General features: G+C 36.2%; 4 protein-coding genes across 8 annotated transcripts; 3 read left to right on the top strand and 1 right to left on the bottom strand.

The window, feature by feature from the left end:
• Positions 1–152: 152 nt before the first annotated feature.
• Positions 153–3518, top strand: LOC139113386 (E3 ubiquitin-protein ligase MARCHF5). 2 transcript variants are annotated; one of them, XM_070674531.1, is made up of 7 exons: positions 153–360; positions 919–1141; positions 1216–1384; positions 1495–1700; positions 1824–2142; positions 2294–2462; positions 2560–3518. In XM_070674531.1, exons 2-7 carry the CDS (start codon positions 964–966, stop codon positions 2713–2715), a joined length of 1197 nt encoding a protein of 398 aa, XP_070530632.1. In that variant the 5' UTR covers positions 153–360; positions 919–963; the 3' UTR covers positions 2716–3518. The 2 variants fall into 2 exon arrangements, with proteins under 2 accessions (XP_070530632.1, XP_070530625.1); XM_070674524.1 differs by having other exon boundaries at positions 1492–1700.
• Positions 3519–4678: 1160 nt separating this feature from the next.
• LOC139113459 (2-aminoethanethiol dioxygenase) lies at positions 4679–6071 on the bottom strand. Of its 3 annotated transcripts, none has more exons than XM_070674655.1 (3): positions 5862–6071; positions 5344–5712; positions 4679–5251 (listed from the first exon to the last, which is right to left on the bottom strand). In XM_070674655.1, the coding sequence occupies exons 2-3, from the start codon at positions 5626–5628 to the stop codon at positions 4850–4852; spliced, it is 687 nt and encodes a 228-aa protein (XP_070530756.1). In that variant the 5' UTR covers positions 5629–5712; positions 5862–6071; the 3' UTR covers positions 4679–4849. The 3 variants fall into 3 exon arrangements, with proteins under 3 accessions (XP_070530756.1, XP_070530767.1, XP_070530775.1); XM_070674666.1 differs by having other exon boundaries at positions 5866–6071; XM_070674674.1 differs by having other exon boundaries at positions 5917–6071.
• Positions 6072–6173: 102 nt separating this feature from the next.
• On the top strand, positions 6174–7390 carry Snf (U1 small nuclear ribonucleoprotein A snf). Its single transcript, XM_070674645.1, has 3 exons — positions 6174–6327; positions 6442–6716; positions 6791–7390. Exons 2-3 carry the CDS (start codon positions 6480–6482, stop codon positions 7247–7249), a joined length of 696 nt encoding a protein of 231 aa, XP_070530746.1. The 5' UTR covers positions 6174–6327; positions 6442–6479; the 3' UTR covers positions 7250–7390.
• An 893-nt stretch (positions 7391–8283) lies between these two features.
• Positions 8284–14201, top strand: Pur-alpha (Purine-rich binding protein-alpha). Of its 2 annotated transcripts, none has more exons than XM_070674589.1 (7): positions 8284–8958; positions 11391–11441; positions 11675–11793; positions 12033–12135; positions 12633–12763; positions 13007–13234; positions 13343–14201. In XM_070674589.1, the coding sequence occupies exons 1-7, from the start codon at positions 8922–8924 to the stop codon at positions 13613–13615; spliced, it is 942 nt and encodes a 313-aa protein (XP_070530690.1). In that variant the 5' UTR covers positions 8284–8921; the 3' UTR covers positions 13616–14201. The 2 variants fall into 2 exon arrangements, with proteins under 2 accessions (XP_070530690.1, XP_070530699.1); XM_070674598.1 differs by having other exon boundaries at positions 8286–8958; positions 12633–12751.
• Positions 14202–15909: the final 1708 nt, after the last annotated feature.

Here is a 15909-nt window from a genome sequence, read left to right as displayed (position 1 = left end):
TTAAGTCAATCTTCGGAGTCGCCTGCCCCGGCTTCTTGGATTTACTCGCCGGGTTACCGGGACACTCACGGAAAATTGGCTCTACTTCGGCCATGGAATAGCACCTTTACGAATCGCCTCTCGAGCGCTCCGTTTTTGCCGCGTTGGAAAAAGAGAGACGAACACCGGAGCCAGTGCGGCCAGTTCAGCTGATAGAAACGGACCTGTTGTTGTGAACTGGTTCGATTGAACGGCTTGCGAAATTAGCGAGCCTGTCCACGCGTCCTTATTTCCGCGTGAATTTTTCATGATCGATGCCCAAGCTTCTTTGCCACGCGGTCGAGATTTCGAGATTACTGACAATTTTTAACTTTGTGCCTCGTAAGTTGGACATTTACTCGGACTCGTGCGACCACTCGGCGCTCGAGTACGGCCACGGGTTGATTTAGCACGTTTACGTATGTCATGTTACTTGACAATGGCAATTTTGTCGGCCAGAACAAGTGAACTGTCAGACGGTATATCCACATTATTTGAATTCGACTAAACTCTTGACCTTTATACTTTTCGAGCATCGCCCTGCCTTGCACCGCACCGCATAATATCAGTGAAATGAAGTACGAAGGTCGATAGCGGTGAATAAAATTTTTTAACTGTCGTGTAAGCTTACCATTACGCAATGGCAAAAAAAATGTCGCAACAAAAATCACAGCACAATATTTATGCTGTTCGCGTAACGGAATCGTGAGAGAGCTCGTCTGACAGAATTCTCTGCAACCAATTATAACCTTTTCACGTTCAAATATTGATATTAATAAAAAGGATGATTTGCTAAAAAAAAATGTCAACTCATTAAACATCGTGTAGTTTGAAAACGCTCGACGCGTTTAAAAAAGTGACTCGCTCGGAGTGATAACTCAGTCTTGTTTTGTTTTTAAGGATGATGGAGAATTTGTGAGTCTTTTCTTTCTACATTGAGGCACAATGTCAGACGACAGTATGTCGCATATTTCTTACGGACTTGATAGCAGTGGAAGGATTGTGCGAATCGAGTCAGGTATAACAAGAGCCAACATTCGACGTCTTCCGAGCATAGAAGAAGCTCTGAGAAGACTTAGCACAAATTTAAGATCTGATAGGCAAGCTTCAGATTCTAACAATGGTGTGTATATATTAATATAAATATTATATTAATTTGTAGAGTAATATGTAAATTATTTAATTTTTTTATCACAGAAGCATCTGATTCTCAAGCCACAGCACAAATAGGATCACTAGAAGCAGATAGTTCTCAAAATGCTTGGGATGATATAACAGATCATGATTTATCTGTTGATATCACTGATGGGGCATCTTCCCCAAACCAAATTACATCTAGTGTGCCATCATTGACACCAGAAGAAGAGTAAGTTTATGTTGATTGCATAAACATATAAAGGATGGATTTCACATGGTCATTATGAGTATTGTTTGGCATTTCTTTTATTAATATATAATGTATTTTTAATTCAGCAGGCGATATTGTTGGGTATGCTTTGCAACTGATGAAGATGACGCAACTGCAGCATGGGTTAAGCCATGTCATTGTCGAGGGACTACAAAATGGGTTCATCAAGGTTGTATACAAAGATGGGTTGATGAGAAGCAAAAAGGTCATGCTGGCCATGCTGTGGCATGCCCACAATGTAATACAGAATATATTATAGTTTATCCAAACATGGGTAAATATGCGACGTATTTCTAAAAAATTTTAATTATATTATTATATATTATTATTCAAATATATTACAATTTATCGTAATCGCACACGGCACGCGTGTGATATATATGTAAATCAATTATAGGTCCATTAGTGGTAGTACTCGATACAATTGATGCAGTTATCTTTCGAGTTTGCCCCTTTATCGCTGCTGGTATAGTAGTTGGTTCTATATATTGGACAGCTGTAACTTACGGTGCAGTTACTGTTATGCAAGTAGTAGGTCATAAGGACGGTCTTACAATGATGGAACAGACCGATCCTTTAGTCCTACTAGTTGGCCTACCAACTATTCCAATTATGTTGGTTTTGGGAAAAATGCTTCGTTGGGAAGACCAAGCTCTTAATTTTTTAAGACGACATGCATCCAAAGTTCCTATTTTAAGGCACTTTCTACCGAGCAGGTTTGTGCAGATTATTATTGTTAACAAATAAATTAATATGTATTGAATAAAATTATTATTTAAATCGTATTTAAATAATAATTTAAATTCGATTTAAATAATAAGTTTAATACGATTAAAATAATATACTTTCAAAATATAATTATTATAGTTACGCCGACGAAGACACAAGCATACAATCTGAAGACATACCACCGATGAATGATCCGGTATCTGCGACGCGTGTTCTTTGTGGCGCACTTTTATTACCAACTATCGCTAGTCTTTGCGGAAGGATATTTTTCGAAAGCATAAGTTCGAATTTTCAAAGAACATTATTGGTATAGATTGATTTTTTATGTTAAAAAATACTACTATGAATATATATTATTATTCGTAAGTATATATATAAATTTTTCCCTTTTTTTATATTTGCAGGGTGGTGCAGCTTTTATAACAATAAAGGGTGCGTTTAAAATTTATCATAAGCAGCAACAATACAAGAGGCAATGTCAGCGTCGTGTAATGGACTATACAGAAAGTAATGTAGCACTATACAAAAGGCAACAAGACTCTGAGAGTGATCGAAGTTAAATACCAACGAATATATTCATCAATTAGTGTGGACACATTTTTAAACAATGCTCTATAAATGTTGTTTATACATTAAAGGATCTCATAAACAACATTTTTTTAATTCCATATATATCCGTGATCGTAGTACAAAAATGTGGAATAAAAATATAGTTGTACATAAGCATATAAAAATTAATAATAGAGCAAGGGTAATGATTGATTTAAAATTGTGTTTTTCAAAGGGCGAAAAAGGTATTAACGATGTAAGAGTGACATCTCCTTTAAATTAACATTTAAAGGAATAATGCTTTTTAATTATTATATTATACGGGTAATTTCTACAATCCTCTTCCTTGTATGATAAAAAGTGAAAACGAGAATAATTACACAATTCTTTACGTTAGAGTTTTCTAACTTCAAATAAAGTAGCAATAATATAATTATTTTTGAATTTTATAGTAACATTAAAATAAAAAAGTACTATCACAGAGAAAGAAATTAACGTAACAGGTTATTATGACATGTGTTTGTTACGTACAACTATTTACAGTGACTCTAGATGCGTCTATAGAATAATGAAAACTTATATATGTATGAATATATATATTATATATGTGCATACATATATATATATTATGTACACATACATATATGTATATATATGTATCTATACATAAAATGGTACATTAGAATTAAGATTTATGAATTATATTTTGTAATCTAATCTCACATGTAAATGCTATCATAAAATAATCTGTGTAGTAAATATAAGACTCATGATAATTTATATTAAAAAAATTACAATGTCTTGGCAACTTTAATTTGTTTTACATTGTACATTTTATTTCGCAATGGTGCTAGAATTTATATTCAAAATTACACATGTATTTATTATTTAAAATTGTAATGATAAGGAAAAGTGTTTCAAGTAACATGATCATTATACCTATTTAATGATTCTGTCAATCACATACTAATTTTATTTTAATTTCATCGAAACCTATACGTAATATATTAACATTGGATATTTTATTCATTGAAATATAGCTTTCAATGTAGTTCTCAGTAGATGTATAGTAATTTTTAGTACACCTGTCATAGAACAATAAAAGTATTGCTATTATATTTATATACACTAGAACAAATCATGATCACGCTTCGCGTGCGTTATTTTAAAAGGTCCCAATTCGTGCACGTCATTATAATTGGAAACATTAATTAATTATAATAATTTTTATATGATGATAATGTAATCATTGAGTAATCTATAATCGACGACGTCTTATGGGTTCGAGAGACTCAATTACAAACTACGGAAAAAAATCGTGTGACTTACCAATCTACAGCGGAGTTGGAGAATTCTGCCGGTGACTGTAACATAAATTAAACATTAATGTAGACGTGCTGAAAACAGTTAATGTTTAAACAAAAAAAATACGCATATGTATTTAATTCTTTAATAAAAAAAAATTTTTCAAAATTAATAAAATGACTAATTTTAAAAAAGAATTTACTCTCACCTAGAAGTTGCTCCGCCGATGCACAATGCCCTTCCTGAGCCTGCTCCTCCTTTCAGATGAGACGTAACGAGCCATCCTTCCGCGCACTGGACACTCGCGAGATAGTCCACGACACTCCCAACCGTCTCAAATCCTCGAATTCGACACGAGAAACGGGCTCCGACGCACGGATGCCTGACATTTTCGTTCGAACTCGAACCGCGTGCTCACCGTGTCCTCTAGTAGTACGCAGTAGCACGAGTCCGTTACCAACTCACGATCAGCGATTGATGGAGCGCTGTGATTGATCGGCGCGCTAGGGTTTTCTATCGCCTCAAACGAAAGAACCAATCAGCGTTGGTTCCAAGCGGCAATAATAAAATCGAAATTTAGCTAATTTAAGCATTATACCAATTTTTTATAGACAGAACAGGATACATATTCAACATTTAACTGACATGTAATTAACTATAAAACTGATCTAACGTTTGGAACTAAATTTATAAAATAATAACATCATACATTCACAAAATTAACATTTGATTATATCTAATAATCATAAAATCCTACGATATAATTATTAAAATTATGAAAATATTCAATAAAATTATACACATACAAAATTTACAATTTATGAAATAAAAAGAATTATCTTAATCACAGTAATTTTTCAATGAAGGTCCCATGTATTCTAAACTCGAGGAATAAAAATCTGGAAAATTTTCGGTAACTGATAATTGAACTTCCTCGATTATGTCTGCCAATTCTGAACACAATTTACTTTTTACAGTCTTGAAATAAGTACAAGGTCTCGATCCATTGCCGAACTTGTCGACGTCATAAGGTGGACTTAGTATGTCTAAAAAAGCCGCGGGGCCTTCTACGCTCAAAATTTCGTGAAGATTTTTTTCAGCTGGCGTGAAGGTACAAGCAGGAGAGTTGCTATCAAGATAGACAGGTCGATGCCTAACTGCGGCAATTTCTTCTTTCGGCTTAATTACATGATTCTTTGTCTTTAAACTGTAGCTGTTTAATTCTACCATACCGCTGATCACCTGTATCACGATTAATAATGCGTTTTGATTCAAATATATTTTATATACATATTATACTATATCAATTATGTATTACGTATATATATACATACTTTTAATACACCATGCATCCCAGGATGATCATGCATAGGCATCTTGACTCCATGTTTCAATATGAAAACTGTGATCGTTATATCTTTGTTCTCAAATATGTCTATCACACACATGGGAGCAGGCTGCCTACTAACGTAATCTAAGACAGTTTTATCAAGTTTTACATCTTCAGCCGTTATTTTATTAATCAGACTTAACAATTTTTCTAAATTTTTTGGACCACGCCAGTAGTCGCTAAACGTTTTCATTGCTTGCTTTCCCAATATTTCGATTGCTGATGCCATAACTATGTATTTTAAAATACTACTTTTCTTTAATTTTTAATCGACAAGCAATGATGTAAAATAATTATATATAAACATATGTACCTAAAAAAAAAAAGAAAAAGACGTTAGAATCTATCGCAACGACTAAGAAATATATTAACATATCCATTTGTTTGTAATAATTTTACAAACCGAAGATACGTCATAAAGCATTTTAATGTTTAATGTTTAATAACATAAAAGCTTTTTACCCACAGTAATTATTTAGCTTAGTGTCCACGCCACCAATTTTTTAATTATGCTTACTCGACGTGTTTCTGCACGAGACAAAAGAATCAAGTGGAAATAAACGTCGCTCTACCCTGCGTAGTGATATATTATTTGTTGAATTGACAACTACTCCGGTTAGGAAACCCGTCATATTGACATACGAACATGATGTGTAACCATCTGTTCACGTTCCGTGACCATTTGCGCAAACGCAACCTAGTCTTTCGTCTTTTTCTATATTACTTGGGGTTCATTTTCACAGTGGACACGATTGAGCGATGCTCCGAAAAAACAAGCATACAGTTACGTTTCAATACTCCGCATACATCGCGGTGATCGATGTTCAGTAGACAACAGTAGACACTTGATTCGTAGGGTTAATATAACCTAGCGCATGTAATTTCGTTAAATTTTTCCCTTACAAAGTTAATATAAATATTTAAACATGTAAGATTCCTTATATTTATTACATTAGCAACATATTGTAATTTAACAGTTGGCACATATACGAACCTGTACGAAAAATATTTAAGTTTTATCTCACGTTATTTTCATTTGCAGAAGTTAAATCCGGCATTAATTAAAAAGAAATAATAAACATGGATATTCGCCCGAACAATACCATTTACATCAATAATTTAAATGAAAAGATCAAGAAGGAAGAATTGAAGAAGTCACTGTATGCTATTTTTTCTCAATTTGGCCAAATTTTGGATATCGTGGCTTTAAAAACATTGAAGATGCGTGGGCAGGCATTCGTTATTTTTAAAGAAATAGCAAGTGCCACAAATGCTTTGAGATCAATGCAAGGATTCCCATTTTACGACAAACCAATGGTAAGAATTTTTTATCTGTATGCATATGCAGTTATAAGAATAATTTTTTTTTCTTAATTCTTTTGGTTTTGTAGAGAATACAATATGCTAAAACCGACAGCGATATCATTGCTAAAATGAAAGGTACCTTTGCCGAGCGTCCAAAGAAACCAAAACGGGTTATTCCAGTGGCAGATGAAGAAGCCAAACGTGCGAAAAAACGTGCGAAAGAGCAAGCCAAACATTCACAACAAATTGGTTACCACGCGAGTGTACCTCAACATCCAGGACTTGTTAACACAGCCGTTCCCGAACAGCCACCTAATCAGATATTATTCTTAACAAATTTACCGGATGAGACAAGTGAAATGATGTTGTCGATGCTGTTTAACCAATTCCCTGGCTTCAAAGAAGTACGATTAGTACCTAATCGCCACGACATCGCGTTTGTTGAATTTGAGAATGAAGTTCAATCTGGGGCGGCGAAGGACGCGCTTCAAGGTTTTAAAATTACGCCGTCGCATGCGATGAAAATATCATTTGCTAAGAAATAGATTCATAAATTCTTTTGTATTGCTTATATTCAAATAAAATAGAAATGGCGTGAAAGTTGTATTACATTTGTATAAAATTTGATATTGATATTGATTCTGAATATCTTTTATCATCAAATTAAAGAACTTTTTTTTAATATACTTAGTGCATTCAGTGTTATTTTTCAATGATCTCTAATAATAGTATTTGTAATTATTTATAATTGTAATATTTAAATTCAAAATGATGTACCGAACAGTATACAAATTACGGAAACAAAATTGTATTTAATTTATACAAAAATTAATGAGAGACTTATTGCTGTACAATCTAATGCTGCTTTTTTATTTTTTTAATTTCTTATTGCGTTATACCAACAACATATTTGTAAAATATTTTATGACATATAAAAACATTGAATATGTAATTTTTTTTGTTTATTATATATTATAATACATATTTAACGCCATCGAGAAAAAAACTCATTAATTGCACGGCGGAAAAGATTTAATTTCTTTAAAATTCATGTTAGATCGTCGGCAATATTTAAAAAATCCTGTCCAAAGTTATCCCGTTTCCACGAGTAAGTTTTCAGATTAAATTAGGTTAAGCTTAATTAATTTAATTTTTCGACTGTTCAAACTATCCTAATTATAACTTTTCTTTCAATTTTATTATGCATTTCCGATCCAAAACTGGTTTTCGATCTCGTGGCAACGATATTAAAAAAATCAGATCGAATATTATGAATCCATCCTAACAGTCATGAGGCACGAGTAGTTAGAAGGTTGCACGCGTTCCGAATGTGCCTCGAAACGCGGTCAGCTTCATAGCGTAGGCATTAATGACCGTGACTACATGTATTCAACAAATTTATAGGATTGGTGGATGCGTGCATCAGCGGCGCGCGCGCCCGTATATATGCACCGTAACACGGCCTTCCACACGCATACCCGTGCACATTATCTTCTCCTTTAGTTTTTCTCTCACTTCCTCTCTCTCTTGCCTGTACCTCGTTCTCGCTCTTCTCGCTCCCACTCGCCGAGAGGAGAGAGAGGGGATCGAAGAGAAGGTGGAGGAGCGAGAGAGCGAAAGACGAGCGACAAGCAAGGGCAAGTCGGAAAGCAGCGCGAACGTGCGGAAGGAGGCAGTGCGTGTCGGCGTAGAGCGAGCGAGCGAGCGAGCGAGCGAACGAGCTAGGCGAGCGTGTACGGTGGTGGTGGTTGGTGACTGGTGCCGTAGACAGACGGACGGACGGACGGTCGGTCGGTCGGTCGGTCGTTCGTTCGGTCGGTCGGTCGGTCGTTCGGTCGGTTGGTTGGCGGTTGGACCGTGATTGTGATAGAAGAACGAAGGAACGTGCAAATATTGCGGTGCACTGTGCTGGCTGCGGTGTGGAAGAAAAAGAAAAAAAAAAGAAAAAGGGAAAAAAAGAAAAAGAAAGATCGGTTTTGTGTGTGAGGTTTGGCCCGACCTGGAAACGAGGGATTATCGTCGCCGTCACATCTGAAAGGGTTTCGCGCGCGCCTACAGACCGTGAGATTTTCCCCGTTTCCTTCCTCCCCCGCGTGTGTGTATTTTATTTCTTTTTTTCATCCGTCGATTGTCACGGGACCGCAATCGATTGGAAGACGTGAGGGAAACGCAAACGTGAAAATCTAACCAAAAGGAGAACGTGTCACGAGAGGCGCAATGTCCGACCGGGAGAGCCTGGATGATCAGCCGCAAAGTAAGAGCCGCTGGATAAAAACGTTCGGGATTATTTTCTGTACTCTAGCTTCATCTATTCCCCCATTTTTCTCCCTTATCGCTCTCGACTCCGCGATCGCTAGCCTAGCATCTCGCCGAACAGATGAAGACGGATTGTGGTCTCCGTTTGCAGATATCTTTTTCCCCACCTTCTCTTACGGCCTCTGCCTAAGCTCGAGGATCATGAAGTCGCGCGGTACGCTCGTGTTTACGTTAAACTCTCTGAGAATTAAGCGCGCGGGCGATCAGCCCCCGGGGAAGTGGAGGGTTTCTTCGATGAGCGATAAATCGCCGCGTTTCGATTCCGCGCTCGTCCGCGGTGAGGTCTTGCCCGACGTCTCCGCGAACGCGGTGGGCCCGCGGGTGGCCGCGACGGGCCCCGTCCGCGTCCGCGTTTACGCGCAGATCCGTCGGCCCCCACATCCCCGACGGCCGGTTTTCTGTCAAGCGCCACGCGAAAAATAATCGCTATTTTTTAACGGCAGCTCGAATTCAAGATGGCCGGCTGCACGTTCGGTCGTGAGAAGATAGCCCCTTTCGTCTTCTACGTGCTCCGCTCTCTTGCTCTTTCGGCCGCGAGCGGGCCTCTCCTTTCCTCCTCGCGCTTTACGCGATCGTGCGCGCGCACCGCGGAGCGATACATGCACGCGCATACGTGCGCGCACTATTTTCTCTGCTACTTTCTCATATCGATAATTGCAATTTTTGACATTGCCACTGCCTGGCAAGTTGCACCCTCGCGGAGACTCGGCCGACGGACTCCCGGCCGAAAACTTGGCCCGGCCGCAAAAAAGCCGGCGGCGACGCGGCCCTCCCCCTCCGGCGGAGCCCAACCTGATCGCGGAAACGCGCGAGCACGATGGTCTATATTTATCGTAATGTCTATCTGTTACTTTCCCATGTCGATAATTGCAACTTCTGACACTATTCTACCTTGCAGGGCATTTTTTCGTAACGACCCGGTGGCAAGTCCGGCCGAAACTCATTCCAGTCATAAAACCGCTGCCGGTCGACGCACAATGCGCCAACTGAGTCAACCCGTTCGCGAAAAAGCGCGATCACGATGGTCTATATTTATCGTAATATCCATCGCAAGCTGCCTATTGCGATATTAATTTGTTTCGTCTAGCACTAAGATATCGTAAGGCTAATTATATTAACGGTGGCAAGCACAGGGAACAATACAGAGATAGGAAAGATACCAAAATTAATCTAGGCTTGCATCAAACTGGAAATTCAGATAAACTCACTTGGAGTTCAATCGATTAGAAGAGGGAAAATCAATATAAAGTTTAATAAACTTTGCTCTCATTAGTTAAGCTTTAATTCAATCTCAATTTTAATTTTTTGTCTGATACCATTAAATATAATCTTGGTTTAACAATGGCTGCATTTAACAAGCGTGCTGTATTTGCAATTGATATAAAAATCATGAATTTAATTAATGAATGTTCTTAATCTTGGCTGAATTAAAAGTCACACGTTTTTTTTTTTTTTTTTTTTTTTTTGCTAAACACAGCCATGATAATCTTGAGAAGAGTCGCAAAATCTAACATTCTGTTTTGTCATAAACTGTTATGTGACCAAGCCAAAGATTTACAGAAGATATTATTTCATTTATTTGTTTCAACATGCTACATAAAAAGTGGTTTGCCACCACTGAACAAGTCCACAATATCCATGTATATCTTTAACGCTTAGGACTATCACATACACATTGACACAGGTACATATCATGAGATTGGATCAATGAGTATTATACAACGTATTACCAAGCAGTAGAGAACTTAAAAATGCAGACTTCTAAAAAAGCCAAATGAACTAAGTTTTTTTTTATATGAGTCTAGGCAGCTTATTTATATCTTTTTAAAAATTGTTACGATAAATATAGACTAATCTTAATGTGAATTTGATTTTACATCTACCAGACTCGCTGAAATGTGCACACGTGCACGCATTGCCGGATCACGCGTGCGATGATAGCCGGTTGTTTAGATCGGTCGTAACCGTATAATTTCGCATACATGTGTATCAAATGATTTCCCTACTTCTCACTTTATGCTCCATCTCTTTTCTTCCGCATCGCGTAACGCGATATATCTTTTGACCTTCGAATGAAAAGGCTGACTGACGAATAGTGGTGCCTTGAATAAATTATTGAGTTACTTTACTACATTTGCGTGTCCGAAATTCGAGGCTTCCAAACTCTCTCTCTATTCCCCTTTCTCGTTTGCCCTTTCCGCGCTTCTCCCGCTTCTACCTTGTTACTTTTCCCTCTTCGCCTACCTTATCTTTTTTTTTTTTTATTCTATCACTTTCTAGTCTTGAAAAAATTTTACTGCATACTCGTTAAGTTTGCTAATTTTAAATGCATTAATGCATCTGTTAATTAATCACGTTTTCTTTTACTAGAATATGGGAATCCAGGAGGACTGGATGCTGGCGGTGCTGACTTCGATTCTGGTGAGTATTTCAGTAATTGAAAGGATAAGAGCAATTTATAACAGATATGTAATATTTATGTGTTAATGGAACTTAAGTAATTCTTATATTGAGGTGCAAACAGAATCAGTTATAGTCTGCATATGAACGATTGCTAAATTATGAAATAAATCACATGAAATACCATTGATATTATTATTAAGTAATAATATTAATAATTATATCAGTAAATTAATGTGCTCCCTATATTGTAGGTCAGCAAGGTCAGCAGAGCGAGCAGGAACTGGCGACGAAAATGTTGCAAATTCAAAGTAAAAGATTCTATCTTGATGTAAAACAAAACAGACGTGGAAGATTTATCAAAGTCGCCGAGGTATTAATTAATCCTTGAATTTAATTCTTAACGTGTTACATAATGACATTTGTCGCTAATAATAAGAGACAGACAGACAAGAAGAATTTATTAAGTTTGGTGAAAGGATATACCGTTTATATAATATGTAGTTGGAATATACTTATTTATAATAAAATAATTAAATTTAGATTCTATATGTACCGTGATGTAATAATAATTGATGCAATTGTTTTTTTTTTTAATTTTATTTATTTTAGATTGGAGCGGATGGGAGAAGAAGCCAAATTTACCTGGCACTGAGTACAGCCTCCGAATTTCGGGACCATCTGTCGACATTTAGCGATTTTTACGCATCTTTAGGTACTTCACAGCCTCTATCAATGAGAATCGAAAAAATTCAATTCTGATTGCAATTTGTTATTTTATACCTCTCGGACGCACACAGGGTGTTTAAGCGTATCAAGTTTAAGAGCATATTTTACTCACTATATTTAAAGCGACTTTGACGCATATACAATTTTACCTAATGAATATAAAGAAAGATATCCAGGGCGACGATAGACAAGCGGCACGCGGCATCAGATACTTTCTCACTGTTAATTCGTTCAGCAAATATTCATGAGTGCACTTTTATCTTTTTATACACTGCCTCTTTTTTTCTTTTTTTTTTTACAATGCAAATTATTTGTATAACTTTATTTTTATAATGAGTGGAATATGCTCATAAAGTTTATCTACGTGTTTCCGAAATAACTCTGTACTCACAGACTGTTAAATTAAATTAAGTCATATCGCTGGTATATATTATTCGGAAGAGATGTTTAATTTATTATAATTTTTGCTTACCGGATAATCAGGTCCACCAAATCCGGAAAATGTGCCAGATGACGGAAAACTGAAATCAGAAATGATGGTGAAGGATAATAGACGATATTACTTGGACCTCAAGGAGAATTCTCGCGGCCGTTTCCTGCGGGTGAGTCACCCTGTATGTACCAGCCAATGTATTTACTTTCTACGCTAAGTCATAAGAAGACTCTGTGTTGGCTTTCATCTCAAGAGGTCTGCCTTTTTCGAAAAATAAAAATATAAATAGAATTCTTTTAACGTTATTAGAATAAAAGAAGCTTATCTAATATAATGATTAACTTTTTTTAAATCCGAAGAATGTAGCAAATAGCAATAAACTGTGACGGAATGGCTTGTGTAATATTCATGCTGATTTTTGTAGGTATCGCAAACAATAACACGAGGAGGACCCAGAACTCAGATTGCGATACCAGCACAAGGCATGATAGAGTTTCGTGATGCATTAACGGATCTTCTTGAGGAATTTGGAACGGATGATGGCGGCTTCAAAGGTGACTTGCCCGAAGGTCGCTACATGCGTGTGGATAGCAAGAATTTCTATTTTGATATCGGCCAGAACAATCGTGGAATCTATATGAGAATTTCTGAGGTACGCACATATTATTTTACAATTATTATTTTGCCAAGCAAAAAATTATTTTATAGTGGCCGTCTTGCTGGAATGTAAAAATCAAAGTTGGATTCTATTTTTTTGCAGGTAAAAACAAATTTTAGGACAGCCATCACCGTACCAGAAAAATCTTGGGCACGTTTTCGTGATATTTTCGCAGATTATTGTGAAAAGATGAAGGAAGGCGGCGGTGGTGTTAGCAGCAGCAGCAGCGGTGGCGGTGGCGGCGGTGGCAGTAGTAGTGGTGGAGGGAATGTATTGTCCGAGGGGAAAGGCTCGGTGGTGGCACAAGTACCATCGCCATCCTCGAATACGCAGCCTAATCCCAATCCAAATCTAGACTCACCCTTAATCAAGTGAAAAAGGCTTTAACTTAACTCGAACATTTGGGAATTATAAACTTGTAAACTCATTTCGAGTCATTACGCGAAGTAACGGAACTTGTCAGAATAAATTGCCATCGTCGTCATCGTTATATTATTCATCGGCTATGACATCGACATACAGTTATCATCGATACGATCATCCTCATCGAGACTGTTTATCGCCATCGTCACTAGGTCATTGCCATCGTCACATCGCACCGTGCATCATACTTGCCATTAAGCGCAAACACCAAAACTCGCCTGAAATACGACCATTATATCGCGGAGGATATTGACCGATTGTTGAATATATTCATATTAACCACAGATTTAATAAAAAGGAAAATGAAAATTGAAGGTGGACGCGTGACATGGTTATTAAAACACAATTGTTAGCACGTGAAAACGAAAAAGACGGGAAAAGGAACGGATTAGATGATGATGATGACGATACGTAGGTGTGCGTGTGCGTGCGCATGTTGCGTGTATGTATGCACGGAGGAAAAATGAGTCACTGCCGCTCGTGCAACTAACACAGAAGTAGATAACACATGAAAGAAAAAAAAAAAGAAAGACAAAAATACGCAACAACAAAAATCGAGAGTATAATGATTGAATCGAGCGATATCTTTTTAGATGAATGCGAGTTGTCATTGATTAACGTTATGAGTACTACTGTTCATTTCCTGCCTTTCTACATAAGTGCACCGTTCGTTTGGTTCTATTTAATTTTTTTTTCTGTCGGTGTAATTTTTGTTAATTTAAATATGTTTTTTGAATATTTGCACGCGTTTCGCATTTCACGCGTGTAAATTTGAACGAATGTGAATTTTGCACGGGAAATGGACTGTAGTGTAGATCACGTTACAATTGAATTTGATCGTTCAGAATTTATGAATAAATAGTTGTTATATTAACGATTATATCATGAATAAGTAAAGGGAAAACACGTGGGTTGTCAAAAATGCTAAAAACAAAGGTCTATTATATCTATGTAGACAGTACATACATTACTTTTTGAATTCATCCAAAAAAAAAGTCTTAAAATTCGCTGTAGTTTCAATACATGCGAAAGTGTCGTAAATTGATTGTAGATAAAATATTGCTGGCTAAGACACGTTTAACGGCAAAGGTGTGACTTATTATTGCAGTAAGAAATTACGTTAAACAAAATAGACACATAAACCGAGAAAGATAAGGATGAAAGATATTCGTGTCTCTTATTTGGACATTTTATAGTGCTGTCTGCATTATACAACATCATGCATACATTTAAAAATTGAACAACGTCTGTATTAAAAATAATGATATATATGTATGTATGTGTGCATATATATATATATATATATATATATATATATATATATATATATATATATATACATATAAGTGTGTGTGAGAGAGAATGAAAAAAAAATGCTAAACCGAGAGAATATAAAATAATGAATACATATTAATATGTATATTATACAAAATTCATTGTACATTACGTTTTCTTTCATGGATTTGTACGAAAAGAGTGTGCATACAATCATTCGTACATAAAGGCTTTTATAGAACGCAAAAAAGAAAAAGAAAAATACACACACACGCGCACACACACACAGACATACACACACGAATATTTGCGTATACATTAGCAAACATGGTAAATTTCGGCACTTTTCACAGAGAATTTAGATAAAATGATAGATACAAGATATGTTCCATGAAAGACATATATATATATATATATATATATATATATATATATATATATATATATATATATATATATATATATATATAATTCCACCGTAAAGAGTGAACGATACAAGAAATGGTGTGTACGTGTATGTAATTAAGTTAAATAAATTTGCGCAATGATCAACTTCTAACACAATTGCATATTAGGTATGTATTATATAAATGCATAATAGGTATTTATATAGAATCTATATAGCTGTATAATTGTAATGAAATGCCAATGTCCACGGACCTAAGCAGCTGTGCAAATCCAACGTTTGATTGGGAATCGCGTTGTTAGATAACTACAGTTGCTTAAGCCTCTTCCGCTGGACACAGAAAGAAAGATGAGATAAAGCGAACGTAGAAAAGAAGTACTATTTCAAAGTAGTTTACTGAGAGAACAGGAAGGGTGAATAACGCAATCGAGTTATCTTCCAAAAGGAAAGGGAATATCTTAATACGCTTCGATTCTGCAACGCTGTGCTAATATCAATAATGATAAATATATATCCTTTCTTTTTTATTTCTTTTCCAATTGAAAATGGTAAAGTGATCTAAATT

Source organism: Cardiocondyla obscurior, linkage group LG01 (genome assembly GCF_019399895.1).
Source record: "Cardiocondyla obscurior isolate alpha-2009 linkage group LG01, Cobs3.1, whole genome shotgun sequence".
NCBI lineage: Eukaryota > Metazoa > Arthropoda > Insecta > Hymenoptera > Formicidae > Cardiocondyla > Cardiocondyla obscurior.
The sequence above is the reverse complement of the archived record's forward strand: the minus strand, read 5'-3'. Positions and strand labels throughout refer to the sequence as shown.